Genomic DNA, 20,162 nt, shown 5'->3' with positions numbered 1-20,162 from the left:
CAAAGGAATTGCAGGGTCAAATGGCAGGTCTATTTTTAGTTCTCTAAGTGTTCTCCAGATGTCTTTCCAAAAGGAACATATTTCCCTTCCCTTTTTTAAAGCAGCTTTTTATATATATTTACAATGTAGAACTTGACATTTTGATACACATATACATTGTGAAATGATTACTGCATTTCAGCTAATTAACTTATCTGTCATCTCTGCATAGTTACTGTGTGTGTGTGAGGAGAGTTTAATTTCATTCTGTGTTAGCAGTTTTGAAGCATACAATAACTGCTGTCACTATGCTGTACATTAGATCTCCAGAGCTTGTTCATCTTGTATCAACAAAACTTTCTACCCTTTGACCATCTTCAGCCCTTTTCCTCCCTACCCCATCCCCTAGCAACTGCCATCCTACTCTTGCTTATTTTGCTAGCATAATGTCTGCCAGCCCCATCTATATTGTTAAACATAGCAGAAGTCCTTCTTTTAAAGACTAAATAATATCTAGGAGGGGTATGTGTGTGTGTAATGAATTAAACAGAATTCCTTCTTTTTAAAGACTAAATAATAATCTGGGAGGGGTGTGTGTGTGTGTAATGAATTTCTATCATGTAGGCTGTCTTCTCAGTTCCAGATAGCATGTCTCTAGAACAGCATTGTCCGATAGAACTTTCTGTGATAGTGGACATGTCTCTTATCTTGTGCTGTCCAGAACAATAGCCATGTGTGGATATTGAATGCTTAAAATATGACTAATACAGCTAAGGAACTGAGTGGTATTTAATTTTGATGAATATAATTTTAAAATAACCGCAAGTGACTAGTGGCTGCTGTATATACACATACCCACACCCATTGTGTTTTTTTTATCCTTTCTACTCAAAGGATATTTAGGTAGTATTGGTATCTTGTCTATTGCAAACAGTGCTGTAGTGAACATGGGAGTACATCTTTGAGATACTGATTTTATTTCCTTTGGGTAGAAACCCAGAGTGAGATTCCTGGATCATGATATTCCTAATTTTTTGAGAAACTGCCAAGCTGTTTTCAATAATGGCTGTACATTCCCACCAACAATGTACAGGCATTCCCTTTTCTCCAGATCTTAGCCAATACTTATCTGTTGTCTTTGCATCTGTGATAAACTTTGATGATTGGTACCCTAACAGGCTGAGGTGTTCATTGTAGTTTTGATCAGCAGCTGCCTAACATGTTGACACCATTTTTATATGCCTGTTGACCACTTCTAAGAAGTGTTTATTTAGGTCGTTTGCCCATTTTTTAATGAGTTATTTGTATTTCTGGTATTAAATTATATGAGTTCTTTATGTATATTAAAAGTATCCTTTTTATTAATTTCCTTAATAGGTTCGATCATGTTCCTTTAGCAACACCAAATGGAGATGTCTTGATCCGAGACCTTAATTTTGAAGTAAGTTTTTAAATCATCACATAAAAGCTTAAATCGTCGTCAAAAGATGAACTGAAAAACTGTTGTCTGAATATTTCACTTAATTTTAAGGCTTGACTTCATCTCTAAATCCATAGAATTACTATTAAAGTAAGTCTTTGAAACTCTTAGAAATCTCTTTTTCTTAACTGACAGGGCTTTAAAATTTCAAATACTACTATCAAAAACCTTTTTTCAAGTAAAGTCCATATCCAGAGAGCTGTAGAAGATGTAGTTAATTGAAATCTCCATATAGACTGAATATTTAAACATGCATGCAAATATATTTTTAGTTTCCTTAGTTTAAAAAAAGAAATTAATGGTTTGGTTGGTATTGTTTTGACTGTGCGAGAGGATTTACACCTATAAAAACAAAATGCAGACTTTTTTTATTACAGATGAAAATAGTGGAAAGCAGTGCAGTAGCACAGCAGATAGTGACCCACGCCAAGTGAATACTGACGCTGATTCAGTGTATTCTATTAATGAAATGGGATATGGCAGGCAGACATAAACCGGGTTTCTGTATGATTTGTTAGACTCACAAATCTGAAGGTTAGTATTAGGTTATGTGTATGTTGTGACTTGATGAATAGTTGAGATGTGGAATCTTTCTATCACGTAGGCTGCCTTGCCACGTCAGAGACCTTTCCTCTAGAGCAGCACTGGACTTTCTGTGATGGTGCGAATGTTCTGTATCTGCGCTGTCCAGGCCAATAACCACGTGTGGATACTGAGCACTTAACACGTGACTAGTACAGCTAAGGAACTGAATTTTATATTGCATTTAATTTTGATTAATGTGATTTTGAATTACATAGTCGCATGTGACTCGTGGCTACTGTATTGGACAGCACAGCTCCAGAATTCCTCTCTGCATGCTTATGTATACAGCCTTCTGTAATTTGTGTTTGATGTGAACCGCCACCCCCCCCCCCATGGCTTTCACTGAAGGGATATTGTCTGATAGTTTATAAAATGAGTATAATTATTGGATTTGTTTTTAGATTGTTACAGTCTTAGGTAAATCTTTAATTTTCCTGCTCTTAGTAATTTATATTTGTTAAGTACATCTTCTCAAGGAACCATAACAATGGAAAATGTTAGTCATGGGGGTACTTTGAACTTATTCAACAGTGCATATCATATCATTGTCATGTTTATTTTAAAGCCAGGAAACACAACAGGAAGTACAGAACATATAAATCCAGTTGGTAAATATTGAATGACTTCAAGTGGCACAGAAGTGTCTTTTCACTTAGCTCTTGGTACTCTGTTTACTTGAGTGCTCCCCTTGCCAGTAGGTACCCAGGCTTGAGTGCCAGCCGCCCTTTTCTTCCCACCACACAGAGGTAAAAAGGGACTTGAGACTTCTGTATGGAAGAAGCCAGTAGCCCTTAGCCCTTTCTCCCACTTGCCCTCACTTCTGTCTTTGTGTGCAATCAAAATATACCAACAATAGAGGCATAGGTGCGGCTTAAGCCTGGCGGAAGGGGTCTGGGATCTATGTGCAGGCACCCGGAGGAGTGTGGCCCATCATGCTATTTTGTTAGAAGGTTACTACGCTAAAGCTGTCACTTTCCTTTTGGTCCAAAGCCTTTTCTTGTCTTTTAGTCCAAATCTCTTATGTTTAAATACTTCTGGCCAGTTCCTGAAACTTTACTTTATACAGTCTTAACGTTTTGCCCCCCTTTAGGTTTCATTTGGAAAGTCTTGGGTCCTCATTTATGCACATACTCGTTCAGGGTTTCTCTTGTAACTGTTTTCCTTCCGACCTGGTGTAGCCTGTCATTCTTGTTTTCTCCTCCCCTGGGAGCTGATTGTTTAATTTGTGTCCTTTTGGCCCACTGTTATGAACTCCTATTTCTTTCTGACTTAAGGTCTTCTAAATTAGACTTGACTTTTTCACATTCATTCTGTTTTCCCCATCATAGGCTTTATATAGTTAACAGATATCCTTCAGTTTCTTGTAAACCTCCAGGTACTTTCTGCTGGCTCCCTTGAAAATACAGATTTCCTACACTTGCAAAAAGGAGTTTGAAACCACTTAATTAACAACTCCCTGAACCTCAGGCCCTGCCTAGGGCATTGCTGTTATAGTTAGAGTACAGATTATTATTTATAATAACCTGGCTTCATCAGGAATATTCAGTACTTTTGATTTTCTAGGACAAGGAAATATGTAATGGTTTAGAAAGAAGTCTACCAAAATGATTTTTTAAAAATAATTTCTTAGAAAAAATTCTTTCACCTGGAAAAGTGGTTTAGAATAGCTCATGTTTTAACAGTGATGTGCATATTATTATAGATCAACTGTTAGGCTAATTCATTTGTAATTTTTAAAAATTGTGATAAAAATGTAACATAAAATTTGCCTCGTTAACCATTTTTAAGTACAAATCAGTGGCATTAAGTATATTTACAGTGTTATGCAACCATCACCACTGTCCATTTCCAGAATTCTTTTCGTTTTCTCAAATGAAGGTGCTATACCTGTTAAATAATACCACCCCCTCAATTCCTTCCTCTCCCCATCCCCATCCCCATCCCCATCCCCAGAGAACCTCTTGATTCTTTCTCTCTCTGAATTTGACTATTCCAGGACCTCATACATTTGCCCTTTGGAGTCTGGTTTATTTCACTTAGCAGTAATGTTTTCAAGGTTCATCTGTGTTGGAGCGTCCCTCAGAATTTCTCTCCTTTTTCCAGTTGTATGTATATATCACCTTTTGCTTACCCATTTGTCCTCCTGTGTTGCTTCTGCCTTTCAGCTCTTTTGAATAGTGCTGATGGCTCTCCATTTCATCGCAGTAAAAGCCAGAGTTCTTGCAGTGGCTCACAGTACCTTGCAGTAATTGCCTGCCACTCCCTAGCCCACCCATCACCTCCCTGCTTCCTTTTCCTACTGTTCTTACTCTTCTTCATTCCTCGTTCTTTTCTAGCCAAATCAGTCACCTGTCTGTTTTTTGAATGGGACAGGTTCATTTTTGCTTCAGGCTTTTGTACCAGCCTTTGTGGGTAAAGGTGGGGTTGGGTCACTCAGTCTTCTTACAGATAAATCCTAATTTACTTCCTTTTTTAAAGTTTCGCCCAGGTGTCATTTTCTTTTTTCTTTTCTTTTTTTTGAGATAGAGCCTCAGGCTGTCGCCCTGGGTAGAGTGCTGTGGCATGACAGCTCACAGCAACCTCCAACTCCTGGGCTCAAGCGAGTCTCCTGCCTCAGCCTCCCAAATAGCTGGGACTACAGGCACCCACCACAACGCTCGACTATTTTTTGGTTGTAGTTGTCATTGTTTGGCAGGCCTGGGCTGGATTCAAACCTGCCAGCTCTGGTGTATGTGGCTGGCACCTTAAATACTTGAGCTACAAGCGCTGAGCCCAGGTGTCATTTTCAGTGAGATCTACTCTGACTACCTTAAAAATGCAAGTCCCCCCCAAGTCTCCTGACCCTGATCTGTTTTTTCTTCATGGCATTTATTTTCTAACTTTTAATTTGCTTATCTATTATGTGTATTCTTTATTGTATATTTCTCCTCACTAGAATGTAACCAGTAAGGGCAGGGCTTTTTGTTTATTTATTTTTTATTCTTTTATTAATGTAGTCCCACTGCCTAGAACAGAGCCTGACACAGAATATTCAAAAAGTATAACATTTATTGAATGAACCTAAGGCTTACCAGTTTAAAAAATTTGTCAGAGGTATGTTACATAGCTATTAAAGTAACCCGTATCTCTGTAATGTCTTCTTTCCTCTTGTGCTACGTTGGTGTTTGATGTTATACTCTAGAATGAGAACAGATTTTTGGATCCTCTGTAGAGCTAATTATGGTCTTATAAGACCACAAGCCTTAGAACTTAACCACTCTTTACATTTTCTCATATATATTGTTGCAGAATAATTTAGTGGCACTTGCAAATGTTTATCATGTGCATAATACTTTGATCCAACACTTCTAATTCCTAAGAATCTGGTCCAGATAAATACTCTCATTAGTGTTTCAGTTTACTTGCTAACTCAAAAGCTCTTTGGAGTGTTACCTAAAGGGGCAAAATAATAGGTAGACAATAGGTAGAGTGTTGAGCTAAACTGTTACGTCCTACTGTGGAAGCGGCCGCGGAGAATCTGAATATATACTGACCTGGAAGACTGTCGGATATATTGTTAAATAGTAACAGCAAGTTGTAGAACAGTCTATATAGGACCATTATGTTTTTCAAAAAGAGCCTGTGTATTCTCATATATTTAAATTGTTTTTAAGCATTTAAAAATTTTCTTAAGTTTTGGCATTTTGTAACTTAAGTTGATTGTATCAGCTAATAATGATTTTTGGATGAAAAAAATGCAACAGTAAAAGTTGAAAGGGATCAAAAGTAAAACATTCCTTCACCATACCTCTTCACTGTTTTCCTAGCATCACATTTATAGACGAATAGCTTATAATTACAAAGAGCTATTTGACGCTAAAGAAATATTCATGGAGTATGTATTTATTTGATCTAATTAATTTATTGACTAATTTTCTTTCAGGTTCGATCTGGGGCCAATGTTCTAATTTGTGGTCCAAATGGCTGTGGAAAGAGTTCCCTCTTCCGTGTTCTGGGTGAAGTAAGTCTGAGTTGGCCTCGACAGTTTGCGTTCTTACTTTGTCGTACCATCTTCTTCCACAGTGGGAATTTTATAATTGTTCCTCCCTTCTCCCCTTTCTTTTTAAAGTTATGGCCTCTTTTTGGAGGACGTCTAACTAAACCTGAGAGAGGAAAGTTATTTTATGTTCCTCAGGTAAGACCTAGTGTGGGTTAATTTGTAACCTTTGATTTAAAAATCTTTTTATTTATTTAGAAAAAATAGACTTTTGATGACTTTTGCTCTGCCACTATCAGAGACCTTACATGACCCTTGGAACACTTCGAGACCAAGTGATATATCCAGACGGAAAAGAAGATCAGAAAAAGAAGGGAATATCTGATCTAGTAAGGGAATATTTATGTCCTAGAGCTACTGAAAATACTCCATTAATCAGTTAAGTATTTTAAATGCCATGTAACTTACCCTGATTCATAAAGCCTTCCAAAGCCATTACTTACAGCTTCCCAAGTTGAGGTAAGATATAACCACTTGGCTTGAATATGAATGCTAGAGTGTTCACCTGTATCCTGACACTGTTATTTGTTTTCTCACTGCCTTCATCCATTTGGTTATGTGCAGCAGTGTTACTGTCTCAGCTGCTAGGCATGTTTTGTCAAGGTTAGTGTAGACAGGAACAGGAAGGTTCAGGGCTACCCTCTGCCACATTCTTTCTGGAGTGGTATTGGCAATGGAATTCTAGTGTGTCCAGTTTAAAAAATAAAGTATTTGAAAATGTTTGTTTATATTAAGCTTGGTTTCATCTTTAATCATTTTGCTGAAAGGTACTGAAGGAATACTTAGACAATGTCCAGTTGGGTCATATCCTTGAACGTGAAGGAGGCTGGGACAGCGTTCAGGACTGGATGGATGTACTTAGTGGTGGAGAAAAGCAAAGAATGGCGGTAAGTGTACTCTGAAGATGTTGCCCCCAAATAGAGCGTGGAGTCCAGCATTTTGATTACTAGAGACCCAAAGTTTTATCTTTTATCTTTTTATGTACAGTTGTTTCAGTATGGATTAGTGATAATAAAAGTGCTTGAAAATGTTTAAGTTACGTGTAAATTTGGAATTCTGAAAAATTCATAAATATACTGCCAGTACCTATGAAAGGAAAAGGTACAGATTCAATTATATACCACTAATCTATTTTTCTAAAAGTTAAGGGAAACTTTGTAACACATTGATCCTGGGGTACGCGGTATCCCAGTTGGATTACAAAATTTCTTTTGGTGTCTTTTCCTGACAGACATCTCTTGTCTCCCTGGAGCTATTCTACCTGAAGTAGCTGAAGGTATTAGAGATGATCCACTCTGATTCTGTTATTTTATTCTTTATTCTGTCCTTGCCATTTGCCTCCACTATCATTGAATCTTTGTTTCTTTGTATCATTGTTGCAAGGCTCAGTACGTACTATTCCTAAAGTTGTTTAGAATTCTTCAATTTGCTTAATATAAAGAAATATTTGGAAAGAAGTATTCTAATATTTATGATGACAAAACTGATTTCAAACCAAAATTATACTAAACACTACCTGTGAAGAGTGTATTTTGGGTACCTCTCTCGTTGTCCCTCCAGCAGCCTTTCCCTTATCTCCATTGCACTCATTTGGGCCCGGCCATCACCACCAGGATTGCTCCAGCTAATGCCATCGGTTGAGATATCTTAACTTCTCAGACCAAAAGTTACGTTTTCCACTCCATTATTCTTGCTTTTCCAATTCAGTAATGAGTTTTCTTTGAATCGTGAAAAAAGTATACATGATAGAAAAGTTGGAATATTGGTAAAAGTATGAAGAAGCCCATTTGCTAGATATACCCACTGTTAGAAAATTTTTGTTGTTTTTAAAAAATCTGTTCTTATAAATCTACCTTAAATTGACATCTGTGCCCCTTCTTCACACTCTCTGAGATCTCTAGAATATTTTTTCTTCCCTCTTCTTAAAATGGATCACTCCCCTCCTGCCTCTGCCTGCTTTCCTGCCTGGCACACAGGAGATGATGCAGGATGTGTTTCTTTCTTTCTTTTTTTTTTTTTTCTTTTTTGAGACGGAGCCTCAAGCTATCCCCCTGGGTAGAGTGCCATGGCATCATGCTCACAGCAACCTCCAACTCCTGGGCTAAAGCGAGTCTCTTGCCTCAGCCTCCCAAGTAGCTGGGACTACAGGCGCCCGCCACAATGCCCAGCCATTTTTTGGTTGCAGCCATCGTTGTTTGGCGGGCCCGGGCTGGGGATTCGAACCCACCTCCTTAGGTGTATGTGGCTGGCGCCTTAGCCGCTTGAGCCACACGCGCCGAGCCAGGATGTGTTTCTTAAAGGATGAACAGATGATCCCCTCCTCTCCACTCCCTTACCCACTTGCTGTTTCATCATATTAACCAAAACTCCGACCCAAGAGCAATTGTTTACCTTGGTATTTCTCTACCCAGACTTCATAGCACAGCTGAAATAAGATCAGACAGCGATACATGTGTGGGTCAGTATCACGACACCGTCTTGGTTTCCCGTCTTAGAGGGGCTCACAGTGTGTCTTCACAGTCACTTTCTCATTTTTACCCTGCCTCTCATTTTTGATGATAATCATTTAAAAACTACCAAACTTAAGTCTGTACCTCATTATATTCTCTATCACACTTCCTCAAGAAGGAAGTGATAACCGTTGCTGGGGGCGGTAGCTTATGCCTGAAATCTTAGCACTCTGAGAGGATGAGGCAGGTGGATCTCTTCAGGAGTTCAAGACCAGCCCGAGCAAGATCAAGACCCCCATCTCTACTAAAAATAGAAAAACTAGCCAGGTGTTGTGGTAGTATAGTCCCAGCTACTCAGAAAGCTAAGGCAAGAGGATTACTGGCATCTAAGAATTAGAGCTGTGAGCTATGCCATGGCATTCTACCCAGGGTGACAGAGTGGACTCTGTCTCAAAAAAAAAAAAAAAGGGAGGGGAGGAAGAAAAGGAAGGAAGTAATCAACTGAGTAGACTGTGACAGAAAATAAGTAAGGAGAGAAAAGTGTCCCCTTGGTCTCACAAGGTGCAGATCCTTGTTGGGGGCAGATGACAAATCAGAATATTTGTTAGACACAGGATCAGAATAAACACTCCATGGAAAATAAATAATGCGAAAATGTTCAGCATTCCTGATAATCTGTAATAATCTTGATGTTAATTTTATTTATAAAATTAGCAGGGGCTTTAACTATAAATGAACACACCCAGTACTGAAACAAGGGTATAAAACAAGTAAAATAAGAAATGGGTGGGAAGATGAATTGGTACCGTTACTGAAGCAACAAAATGTTTAACATGAAGACCTTTTGGCACCTAACTAAGCCTTTTAGCCTGAATTCAAAAACTGGGTTAAAATGTTTACCCTCTAATCGTGTTTGTTTAGTGAACTTTCTTTAATAGTACTTTGAAATTCCCATCTCTTACCAGTCTTCATGTTTTTGTTTTACTCTGAACAGTAAATATTTCCCACGAAGTATGTTTTCCTCTTTGTTCAAGATGACAATAAAAACAATTTTGTTTGTTTATATTGTTTCCATTTCTGGGAAGTAGGTTTTTTTGATTTAGAATAATTCTTATATTTTTTGCTTGGTGAGACTGCAAATGCATATTTAAAGGAACTTTATTTGTGGTTTATTAATTTCAGGTCTGCATGTCATGTGTTTTATACAGAATAATTCTTTTTATATTTCAGATGGCAAGATTATTTTATCACAAACCCCAGTTTGCCATTTTGGATGAATGCACAAGTGCCGTTAGCGTGGATGTGGAAGGCTACATTTACAGTCACTGTCGGAAGGTGAGTGGCAGGGCCCAGCCTGGGCGCCGCACTCCCTGCCCAGCTTGCCCTGTGCCCAAGAAATATCTTTCCAAAGACAAGATCGCAGGTTATTAAGTAACAGAATTTCTATCAAAAGATTTTTTTCTTTAATAAAGATTTTTAAACTGATAATTGCTATGTAGAACTATAAGAAAAAGAATTATAAATGCATTTTATGTATTATTTCTAAGCCATTTCTTCAGTATGAAACTACATTTTGATATATGGCCCTTTGGTGTAGTGCCTGTAGCTCAAGCAGCTAAGGCACTAGCCACATACACCAGAGCTGGCGGGTTCAAATCCAGCCCAGGCCTGCCAAACAACAATGACAACTACAACCAAAAAATAGCTGGCTGTTATGGCAGGTGCCTGTAATCCCAGCTACTTGGGAGACTGAGGCAAGAGAATTGCTTAAGCCAAGGAGTTGGAGGTTGCTGTGAGCTGCGATGCCACGGCTTGTCTGATGTGACAGCTCGAGGCTCTGTCTCAAAAAACCAAAAAAACCAAAAATATACACACACACATATATATATAGCCCTTTACCTGATTAATTATACTCAGAATTAATAAACTGGTCTGTTCTTAATCTCTTCTATTAACTTTTCCTCAACATCATTTGTTTTTTATCAAGAAAACTCAACAATAATTATTTGGTAATTTTTAATTTATTCTTTGACCTGTGAAATATTTTACCAAAACTACTTTTAAAAGCCATGTCTGAGGCTGACTCTATTCATTTCATTCTTTAATTATTGGAAAGTCTCAGGTATTTTTCTTTTCTTTGAGAAATTGTTACCACCATCTGTATACTTGTTAGATTTTGAGAAAATGAATAGTATACCCTGTTTTATAGTTTCTGTGTAAGAAATGAGGTCTAGAAGTATTTTAAGGTTTTATACCTGTTCTTTTGGAGTTTACTACATATATATAGGTCTGTACTGTAGAACCTTACCACCCAGGGGACTGTAACAAACTGGTCAACGTCACGAGGTGCGCAACATAAGGAAGTTCCACTGAGTGGTACGTGGTACATGTCCAGTCTACAAAAATGGAGTCCATTTAAGGAGGTGGTCACCTTAAGGAGACAGTCAGCTGTGGAGGTTCTATGTTATTATAGTATGAATCCCTACTATTCAAAGTGCGGTCATGGATCAACAGTATTAGTTACTTGGGAGTTGGTTAGAGATGCAGAATTTCCAGCTTCACTAAATCAAAATCTGCATTGTAACTGAATTCCCAGATGAGTCGAATGTACATTAAAGTTTGAGGAGCACTGGTATAATGATAAAAGAATAAATTTGCTACATTCATTTTTGTAGGAAGAGTTTACTGATTTTTTTCTCTTTAATGGTTTATTTATCTCCCATTTTTATAGCTGTTTTGATAACATATAATTTTGTATTCATTTTCCCATATCGGTTTTCAGATTTACAGGTATTACAGATGTCTGTTGGTGGTATTCTCATATCTATAAAACCACACAGTCTGTACATGATCAGTGATTTAGTGGCTCTTCACTGGTGTTTTGACCATGTGATTTCCTCTAAGGTTCTAGCTATGGGATATAAGTCCCTTCTTAAGGTTATATAAATTCTATAGAACATAAGTTTCATTAAAAAAGAAAGTTCATTAAAAAAGAAAGTTCACATGGGGCCAGTGATCATTTAAATCACTATGATAAATTTTAAACATGTATAAACATAAAATGAGTTATGAACTCCTTAAGCTTAGAGCTCTTTTAAAGTTACAAAACTAACATAATTTTACAAATTAAATATAGACATTTAAACACAATTTCAAATGTGCAGCATTAAAAAGACCTATGATACTATTTTATGGAAACTAAGCCACTGGATTGGAATTTTATTATGAAAAGATGGAGTCTGAGATCCCCATCTTCTATTTTGCATTCTGCTTTTGAATTTTAACTTAAGTAATTCTAATATAAAGAATGCCTGCCATCTAATCTGATTATTGTAGAATCACAAACAAAGAAATTATATCTGAAATGAACTTTCAAAAATCAGAAAAGTGTTGTAGAGTCGAAACATATGTTTCATTAATATTGACAGTATACTTATTTTATTCCTAATGAATTTAAGAACCTTTTCATGAAGAATGCAAACTCAAGACACATGAAGTTTTATCACTTTTGCGCAAGCAGAAGTGTAAACACAAATGTGGGCACTTAAATATCATGGTGAAAATGATCTAGATGCCACAGTTTTCCCCCCCAAAAAAAAATTATCATCAGAATGAAAACAATTAAGAAATTGTGATCGAAATTTCCTGGATACCCTAAGCATGTATATGTCAACCTTGAGACATATCCCTGGTGAGACCAGAAGACTCTGAAAACCAGAATATTTTAATAATTTCGTAGCAAGCTCACTGGGTAACAAAATCTGGCCTAAACTAACAAAAGAATATAAATTCTTTGTCTCAATGTCAGTGTCCATATGTATGGCTGCAGAAACTTTCATGTGTTTGATTATAGAATTTTGCCTCAGAACCATGAGGGTGTTAAGTAGTACATTTCCAAAGACTGAATTCCAAGACACATTCTGAAACAAGAATTTCCAGTAGGGGATTATGAACCTGTATTTGAAAAGCAAGTTGACTATTGACAGTGCTATACTGTTAATTTTTCTTGATTTTTAACCTTTGCTATTTTTATTAATGTTCTTTTCATATACATTTTTCACAATAAAATAGGAAACATGCTAGGAGTAACTTATTTTGCTCTAAACAAAATCATATGCTTAATGCCACTATCTGTTCATCTTATTGTGTGGTTGATGTCCTGTGTATTTCATTAGCATAAACATTTGGCATCAGTTATAAGTTTTTCTCTTTGACATTGATTTTTACTTTTTTAAAAATTTTTATTTTTTTGAGACAGAGTCTCAAGCTGTCACCCTGGGTAGAGTGCCGTGGTGTCATAGCCATCTCAAGTTCTTGGGCTTAAGTGATTCTCTTGCCTCAGCCTCCCAAATAGCTGGGACTACAGGCGCCCTCCACAACACCCAGCTATTTTCTTTTTACAATTGTCATTGTTTTAGCTGGCCTGGGCCAGATTTGAACCTGCTAGCCTCCGTGTATGTGGCTGGTGCTCTAACCACTGAGCCACAGGTACCTACTGACATTGATTTTTAATGATAGCCACTGAAGAAAGGCATCTTGACAGCTTAAAATATACAGACTAGATTAATTTATAACTCCCTGTTATTGATACAAACCAATCATTTTCTCTGTATTAGGTTGGCATCACCCTCTTCACTGTGTCACATAGAAAATCTCTTTGGAAACACCATGAGGTTTGTATTTCTTCCTTTGAATGGTACAGTGTAAGTTTATTATATTTAAATTTATGAATTCAGGTGAATATGATTTTAGATTTCCTGGTATGTATTCCCTTATAAACATGCACCTTAAGGGGAAAAATGATTTCATTGGTTTTACAGTAACAAAACAGAATTTTTTAAAATATCATAGTTTGTATTGAAAGCTCCTACGGTATGTATATAAACAATCCTTAGTTAACATATGAGAGATATTAGAAAACCAATTAACAGTTCTTTAGTTTCGTGACTATTGTATAGTAACTGACTGAAGTTTGCATATTCTTATAACACGTATAGAGAAGTAAACTTTTTTTTATCCAGTATTGGCAGAGAGGGGAAAGTCTTAAGAAGAATTAGATGGGAAAAAATTTAGGGGCATTTTTAATAGAGACCAGAACTGCAAAGGGGAGATTGAGTAATGTCAGCTATGTTTATCATGCACTGTAATAAACAGGGTTTCTCAGGGAGTCGCTGGGACTCACAGAGCTCCCGGGGAGGTTTAGGTTGGTGCAGGTGTATTATCTACTCTGCGGCCCTCGCAGTGCCCTTCTCCCTATGGCCCCTCTTTTCAGCTATAGTGTGAAGTGCTCAAAACCTGAAAGTAAACCTAGTTTAAGTTCCTTTATTTTCTTTCTTTTCCCTTCCTCTTTCCTTTCTTCTTTACTTCTTTCCTTTTTTTCTTCCTAAATGATACAAAACTTTAGGTAAAGTAAGAGCTTTAAGAAAAATTGGAGCAATGGTGAGGGTTTCTTACCCCCAAATACATACTGATTAAGCCCCTGTTTTGCTTAACGAATAGGTACGTTGGGGGGATGCAGATCACAACTTTTACTCTTGAGAACCTTGGGGTTTAGATGATCACCTGATAGTCTACAGATGACAAAATGAAGAGCACGGGATTTGAAGTAGGAAATCCTGGATTCAGGCATCATTGTTTGTAGCCTCAGTTGCTTCCTTTGTATAATGAAGTTGTTGACCCTGCCCACCTATCTCTTAGATTGCCTTGAGGACCAAAGAGGTAGCATTTATTAGTGTACTTAATAAAATGTAATGTAATTCTGTATAGCTGTGTGACTTTTAAAAACAGCTTTATTATTTTGTAGCACATATACAATTTATCCATTTTCATGACTTAAACAGGAAATTGAATAACTAGAAATTGAAGCAGCAGCTTAAAATATAACCTAGCCTTTATGTTTTCCTAGAAGTTCATAAACACTGCACCCATAGGACAGTGAGGGGACTTGGATTTCACCCTTCTTCTCCTTTCGGAGGTATAGACAGACATGTAGGAAAACAGTCATCCTGCCAGTGATCATGTGAAGGAACGGTATGGGCCGGAATTGCCTATATTGCTAAGAAAGAGCAATATAGAAAATGGAAAAATATAAAATCTTTCTGTAAGTAAAATGCCACTAAGTAAAAACAGAAGGTTTTGTAACTGCTGCCCTAAGTGTCTTCAGAGGATGGGTTATAGAGCCTCTTTGTGTAACTCTTTTTTTCTCGCTGCTAACTTAAAAAAATAAAAAGCCTTAGTTAGAGAGTCCTAGCTTATCCAGGAAATCAGGCTGAAGAAGGCAGCACAGACTGCCCTATTTGAACAGTCTTGCATTCAGTATAGTTTACCCTGTTGGTATCTCAGATTCTTGGGGGTGGAGTTGCAGAAGCATTCTAATTTGTGGGATGTTTATGCGTTTGATTCTCTTAAGATAATAAGGAAATCTATATTTTAGTTTTCATAAGGGTCTCATATATCCAGTTATAGTTACTGATTTCCCCCTCCCCCTTTCTTTCCTGTAGTACTACCTGCATATGGATGGCAGAGGCAATTATGAATTCAAACAGATAACAGAAGACACAGTTGAGTTTGGCTCTTAGAGAAATCGGGAGAACTGTACTTCAATGAAATAATTACAGAATATACTTAGAAATACAAAGTACATTGTAAAATAAAGTTGAGCTTGTTTTTTTAAAAAACAAAGCAACAAATTGACTACATATAGAATAATCAAGAACAACTTGTTAAAACATTTAATATTATATAGGATATTGCTAATTGTGTATATGTTGGTTTAATTATTAATATGTACTAAGAATGTCCTTATTCTTGTGGTTAAAAACCTGCCTGAATTAAATTGGGCTTAAATCAGTGTAACCTGATTCCTCCTGGGATGTAAACCATTTGAAGTCAGCTAATTTGACTTTTATGGCTCTACCTTTTCCTTCAATGAAGAACCCTATTTAAAACTGGGGTCATCACTTGTCCTGTTCTAACAAGATAGTTTTGAGTTTCATTTCCTTGTGCCCCATCGTAGTGGGAAACAAACAAATCATAATGTATTATTACAGTGTGCAACATCATTGCATAATAGCATTTATTACCCAGTGGCAGATTTCTTTAGCTGCCACAATTACACTCATTCCTTAGATATGGCTCAGGGTGCATTTGACTCCAGGAAAGCCATTTGGATTTTCTTCAGTTAAATGGTAATTATGCCCCTCTCTGTCTGCAGTGTTGAGTCGTTTGAGGTGGTGTAAAAAAAGTGTATGCACTGTCTTGCTTATAAGGGTTGTTACTACATGTCGCACCTAATCTTCCCAGTGTTTGGGATATTAAAACACAAAGTCTGTACAAGTCAAGCTCAAGGTCTTATGAGAGTTAAAAAAGAATTATTTTTAAAGAATGGACAGATTTGTGTGTGTTGGAAACCCATTCATTGGAAGTCTGGTGGTTATGTGGTGTAAACTCCAGACGAGCCATAGGAATGCACTACATGGAGTAATGCACTGAGTGTGGAATGCTGCCACTGTCCTTGACCATGACTTTATGTCTAAAAATATGTCATAAAATTATTATGTCCATGGGTGAATTATGTTTCACAGGTACTGGTTTATCTCTGTGAATCTTGAGTACCTTTTTAATATTTGGATTATGATGTTGAACTCTCCTAAGAGAAGGTGATTGTAGCTTGGCAAACCACCATTAAGGACTACATGTGCACTCTGGCCCAGGGAGAACCCAAACCGAGTATAATCAATAAGCTAGATAGGAATTCAGTTTTGTTAAACTGGGGTTCAGAAAGGGGCATTTTATATTCTTGTTTCTGCATAACTCATTTTGTTTTTTTGCAGAATTAACTATAAAAATCATCGGCTACTGAAGTAAATTTGATATACTGATTCCATAATACATAATGTTCAATTTTTTACCACTTCTCTCTAGCAAACTTGTATACTTACTTATTTTCTGTTCAGATTAAAAAAAGTCAGATATACAACCTTTGCTTGTTATTTTTTAATTCTGGCATCAAAATACTGAGAAGTTCATACATAGTTAAGACTTGACTTGAATACGTACATAATTTTTAGTCTTGACTTGAAAAACACAAAAATAAATTCATAAAACTCTTTTAGTACCAATGTCAAATGTGGCTTTTAATTGAATGAATTTCTCTTTTAGAAAAGTTAAATAATATCTTCAGTATACCTGACAAATGCTACCAAACAGCCAGGAGACCCTAAAAGATATCATCAATCTTGGGAAAGATTTTAAGTTGTGGGGAAGTCTCAGATTTCTAGGTTTCTGGGTTACATTAAACCTACCAGTAGAAGTATTGTCCTAGCTGACACCTGATTGCCTTTGTAATGTATTCCTGCCATCAAAAACCCAATTTGGGCTTAAAAATTTTTTCCTTCCTTTTTTATTTAACAAATATTGAAGGGCTTCACTATTCGAGGCACAGAGGAAGATCCCTCTGGAGACTCACAATGAACATTAGTGTAATGATGGTTCTAAGAAGGCCTGCAATAAAGAAACCAGTATTCCAAACATGACTGACCATAGAACGTGGTTTTCTATATACTCCTGTTAACATCTTCCACGAGTTACATTGAGAAGTGGCAATTTAATCTGAAGAGTAAACCAACCAGTAAGAGCTTTCATCCGTGACCGACACTGCATCCCAGATGTATCACTCCGTGTTTTAATACCAAGTTTCTCCCTGGGAACAACCTTGGTAGCTTGCTGTGCAGTAAATGAATTAAAATATGTTGAGGTTTGCCTCTTCCCTTCCTTTCTTAATGATTAGCATTTGTTTAACAATTAACATTTGGCTCAAAACTGGTGATATTACAGCATCTGTCATTTTCTCATATAAGTTTTTAACTCTTAAATCTGGTTTTCGTCCTCATAAATGGTGCCTAGAGGCAGAGTGAATTTTCTTCTCCTGTCATATGGACATTAGCATTATTACTAGTAGGAGCTGTTTACATTTTAAAAAATTATTATTAGTAATTTTTCCTTTGTGAGAAATTGGAATGTTGTGATCTTTTCTATAAACATATGCATGTCACTTAAAAATACCTATACCAAAACCTGGAAACCAGTCCCTTCCAGACATCTAAGGGCAGCTGTTATAAAGTCTTCTAACTGGAGTAGTTGCACCTCAATATTTAGCCAATATGCCTACATAGCTTTTGGACAGTCCCTACAACCAGTGTTCACACCACATCCTCCCTAGATAATTTAAGTATTTTAAAAAATTGTAAACACTTTATTGTAGTACATGTGGATGTGCAAAAAACTTCACCAATTGAAGCTCAGTGAATTTACAAGTAAGTATACATGCTCATAACCAGCCTCCAAATGAATGTTGTCATACCTCCAAAGCCGCCTCCATGTTTTACTAGCTCCCAACGGCTATCATGTAAGCTAGTTCTGCCTGTTTTTAGAATTTATATTAGGTAGTCTGGCCTCTTTCTCTCAATATTGTGAGACTGATCCATTGTAAGCTTGACAATAGTTCCTTGATCTTTATTGCTTTGTAGTATAACTACAAGCCATCCTTGACTTACAGTGGTTCAACTTAAGAGTTTCTGGCTTTACTGGGTTTTTCAGGGTATTAAATGCATTTTTGGACTTACATATTTTCGACTTAGGATGAGCTTATTGGGACACAGTCCCTTCATAAGTTGAAGAGCATATGCACGCTTTTAAGAAAGGAAAAAACTATATTAACATTGGAATACTCAATATACACTGATAATAAAAGATGAATACAAGGGTGGCACCTGTGGCTCCAATGAGGAGGGTGCTGGCCCCATATACTGGAGGTGGTGGGTTCAAACCCAGCCCTGGCCAAAAACTGCAAAAAAAAAAAAAGATGAATACAAGTCAAGTTGAACACCTCTCGTAATTGTAGAAGTCAAACATGGCTTGAGTATCACAAATTTAATTCAGTTTTTCCTTTGTTAAAATGCATGTACCTTTTTTTTGGACACGCTGTATAGGCTGTACTTTATTCATTTAACCATTAATAGGCATTGGGTTGTTTTCTGGTCAGAGTTTTTAGGAATAGTTCTTGGCAATGTTCTTATTTATGTCTTTTGGTGCACACAGGTGTGCATTTTTAGGATGGAATGACTGAGCTTTGTTAAGCACTGCCAAAATTGTACCATTGTTATATTCCCAGCATACGTGTAGAAGAACTCCATTTTTCCTACTTTTTGCCAATATTTAGTATTGTCAGTGTTTTTGTTTGTTTGTTTTTACGTAATGTGTCTTAGCCATCAACAGCACATCGTCACGGCTTCATTTTGCATTTCCCTGAAGACTGGTGAGGTTGAGCTCACTTCATGTTTATTGTCTACTTAGATACCCTGTTTTGAAGTGCTCCATTTTAAAAAATGTCCTATTGAAATTTCTCTGGATATGGATCTTTTATTAGATAGAAATGTTATAATCCTTCCTTTCTCCTTTTCTTTTTGCCTTTATTTTCTTGCTCCCTTTTTTTTTTTTTTTTGAGACAAAGTCTCAATCCGTACCCCTGGGTAGAGTACTGTGGAATCATAGCTCACAGCAACTTCCAACTCAGCGATCCTCTTGCCTTAGCCTCCTAAGTACTGGGAACTACAGGTGCCTGCAATGCCCTGGCTATTTAATTTTTAGAGACAGAGCCTCACTATTGCTTAGGCTGGTCTGCAACTGAGCTCAGGTAATCCACCCTCTTTGGCCTCCCAGAGTGCTGCAATTACAGGCACATACCACCATGCCTGGCCTAGATAGAAATGTTTTAAATCAGACAAAGTAAACTTTAAACCGAACATTTCTAGAAATAAAGGGAATTCCTAATGATAAATGAGTTAATTTTTTGAGTATATAGCTTTTTGAATTAACAATACATAACAATTCATTTGCATGTACTTAATAATGTAGACTAAAAACATGTTAAAACTGACAGAAAAATAGCCGGGCATTGCGGCGGGCACCTGTAATCCCAACTGCTTGAAAGGCTGAGGCAAGAGAATCACTTAAGCCCGAGAGTTTGAAGTTGCTGTGAGCTGTGATGCCATGGCACTCTACCAAGGGCAAGATAGTGAGACTTTGTCTCAAAAACAAAAACAATTGACAGAACTAAGAAAAAAATAGATCCCCACTTTTTTTTTTAGAGGGAGACTAACATACCTTACAGTAGATAGAACATACCACAGAAAAAATTCAAAAAACACCGCATGTAAATATTTGAATACTATCAACTTGACCTAATCGGCACATGCATCTGGCAAATGCAGAATTCTTTCCATCTCTGAACATGGTAAGTCCCTCCGTTTATTTCAGACTCCATTCATTTCTGCCTGTAATGTTTTGTAGTCTTCTGTGTAGATGTCTTATACATCTTTTATTAGCTTTATTCTTAGGTATTTGAGGTTTGTTGATTCTGAGTGTTCTTGATTCTGAGAACACTTCAGGTTCTAATCGTTGGTACAGCATAAAGATGGAGTTGATTTGTGCTACTGATGTCTGTGGCAGATTGTCTTTTCCAAAGATGGTCCCAGGAACGTGTGTGTCATCCTGCCTGATCTTTTTTACAGTGTGGTGTCAGCATCCTCCATGGAGAGGTAGGTCAGCATTCCCTCCCTTGAGCCTACAAACC

The 20,162-nt window shown here is 37.0% G+C and overlaps 1 protein-coding gene across 1 annotated transcript in view; it reads left to right on the top strand.

The window, feature by feature from the left end:
* The window catches only part of ABCD3 (ATP binding cassette subfamily D member 3), an 84,197-nt gene extending 67,791 nt beyond the window's left edge, over positions 1 to 16,406 (top strand). The window contains exons 16-23 of the mRNA XM_003784141.3: positions 1,357 to 1,420; positions 5,967 to 6,044; positions 6,153 to 6,218; positions 6,320 to 6,409; positions 6,848 to 6,967; positions 9,761 to 9,865; positions 13,147 to 13,203; positions 15,031 to 16,406. Of these exons, the coding sequence (XP_003784189.1) occupies positions 1,357 to 1,420; positions 5,967 to 6,044; positions 6,153 to 6,218; positions 6,320 to 6,409; positions 6,848 to 6,967; positions 9,761 to 9,865; positions 13,147 to 13,203; positions 15,031 to 15,108 (658 nt within the window). The 3' untranslated portion in view covers positions 15,109 to 16,406. The remainder of the gene's footprint in view (positions 1 to 1,356; positions 1,421 to 5,966; positions 6,045 to 6,152; positions 6,219 to 6,319; positions 6,410 to 6,847; positions 6,968 to 9,760; positions 9,866 to 13,146; positions 13,204 to 15,030) is intronic.
* Positions 16,407 to 20,162: the final 3,756 nt, after the last annotated feature.

This window comes from Otolemur garnettii, unplaced genomic scaffold (genome assembly GCF_000181295.1).
Source record: "Otolemur garnettii isolate 467f Iridium unplaced genomic scaffold, OtoGar3 scaffold00010, whole genome shotgun sequence".
Classification (NCBI taxonomy): Eukaryota; Metazoa; Chordata; class Mammalia; order Primates; family Galagidae; genus Otolemur; species Otolemur garnettii.
The sequence above is the reverse complement of the archived record's forward strand: the minus strand, read 5'-3'. Positions and strand labels throughout refer to the sequence as shown.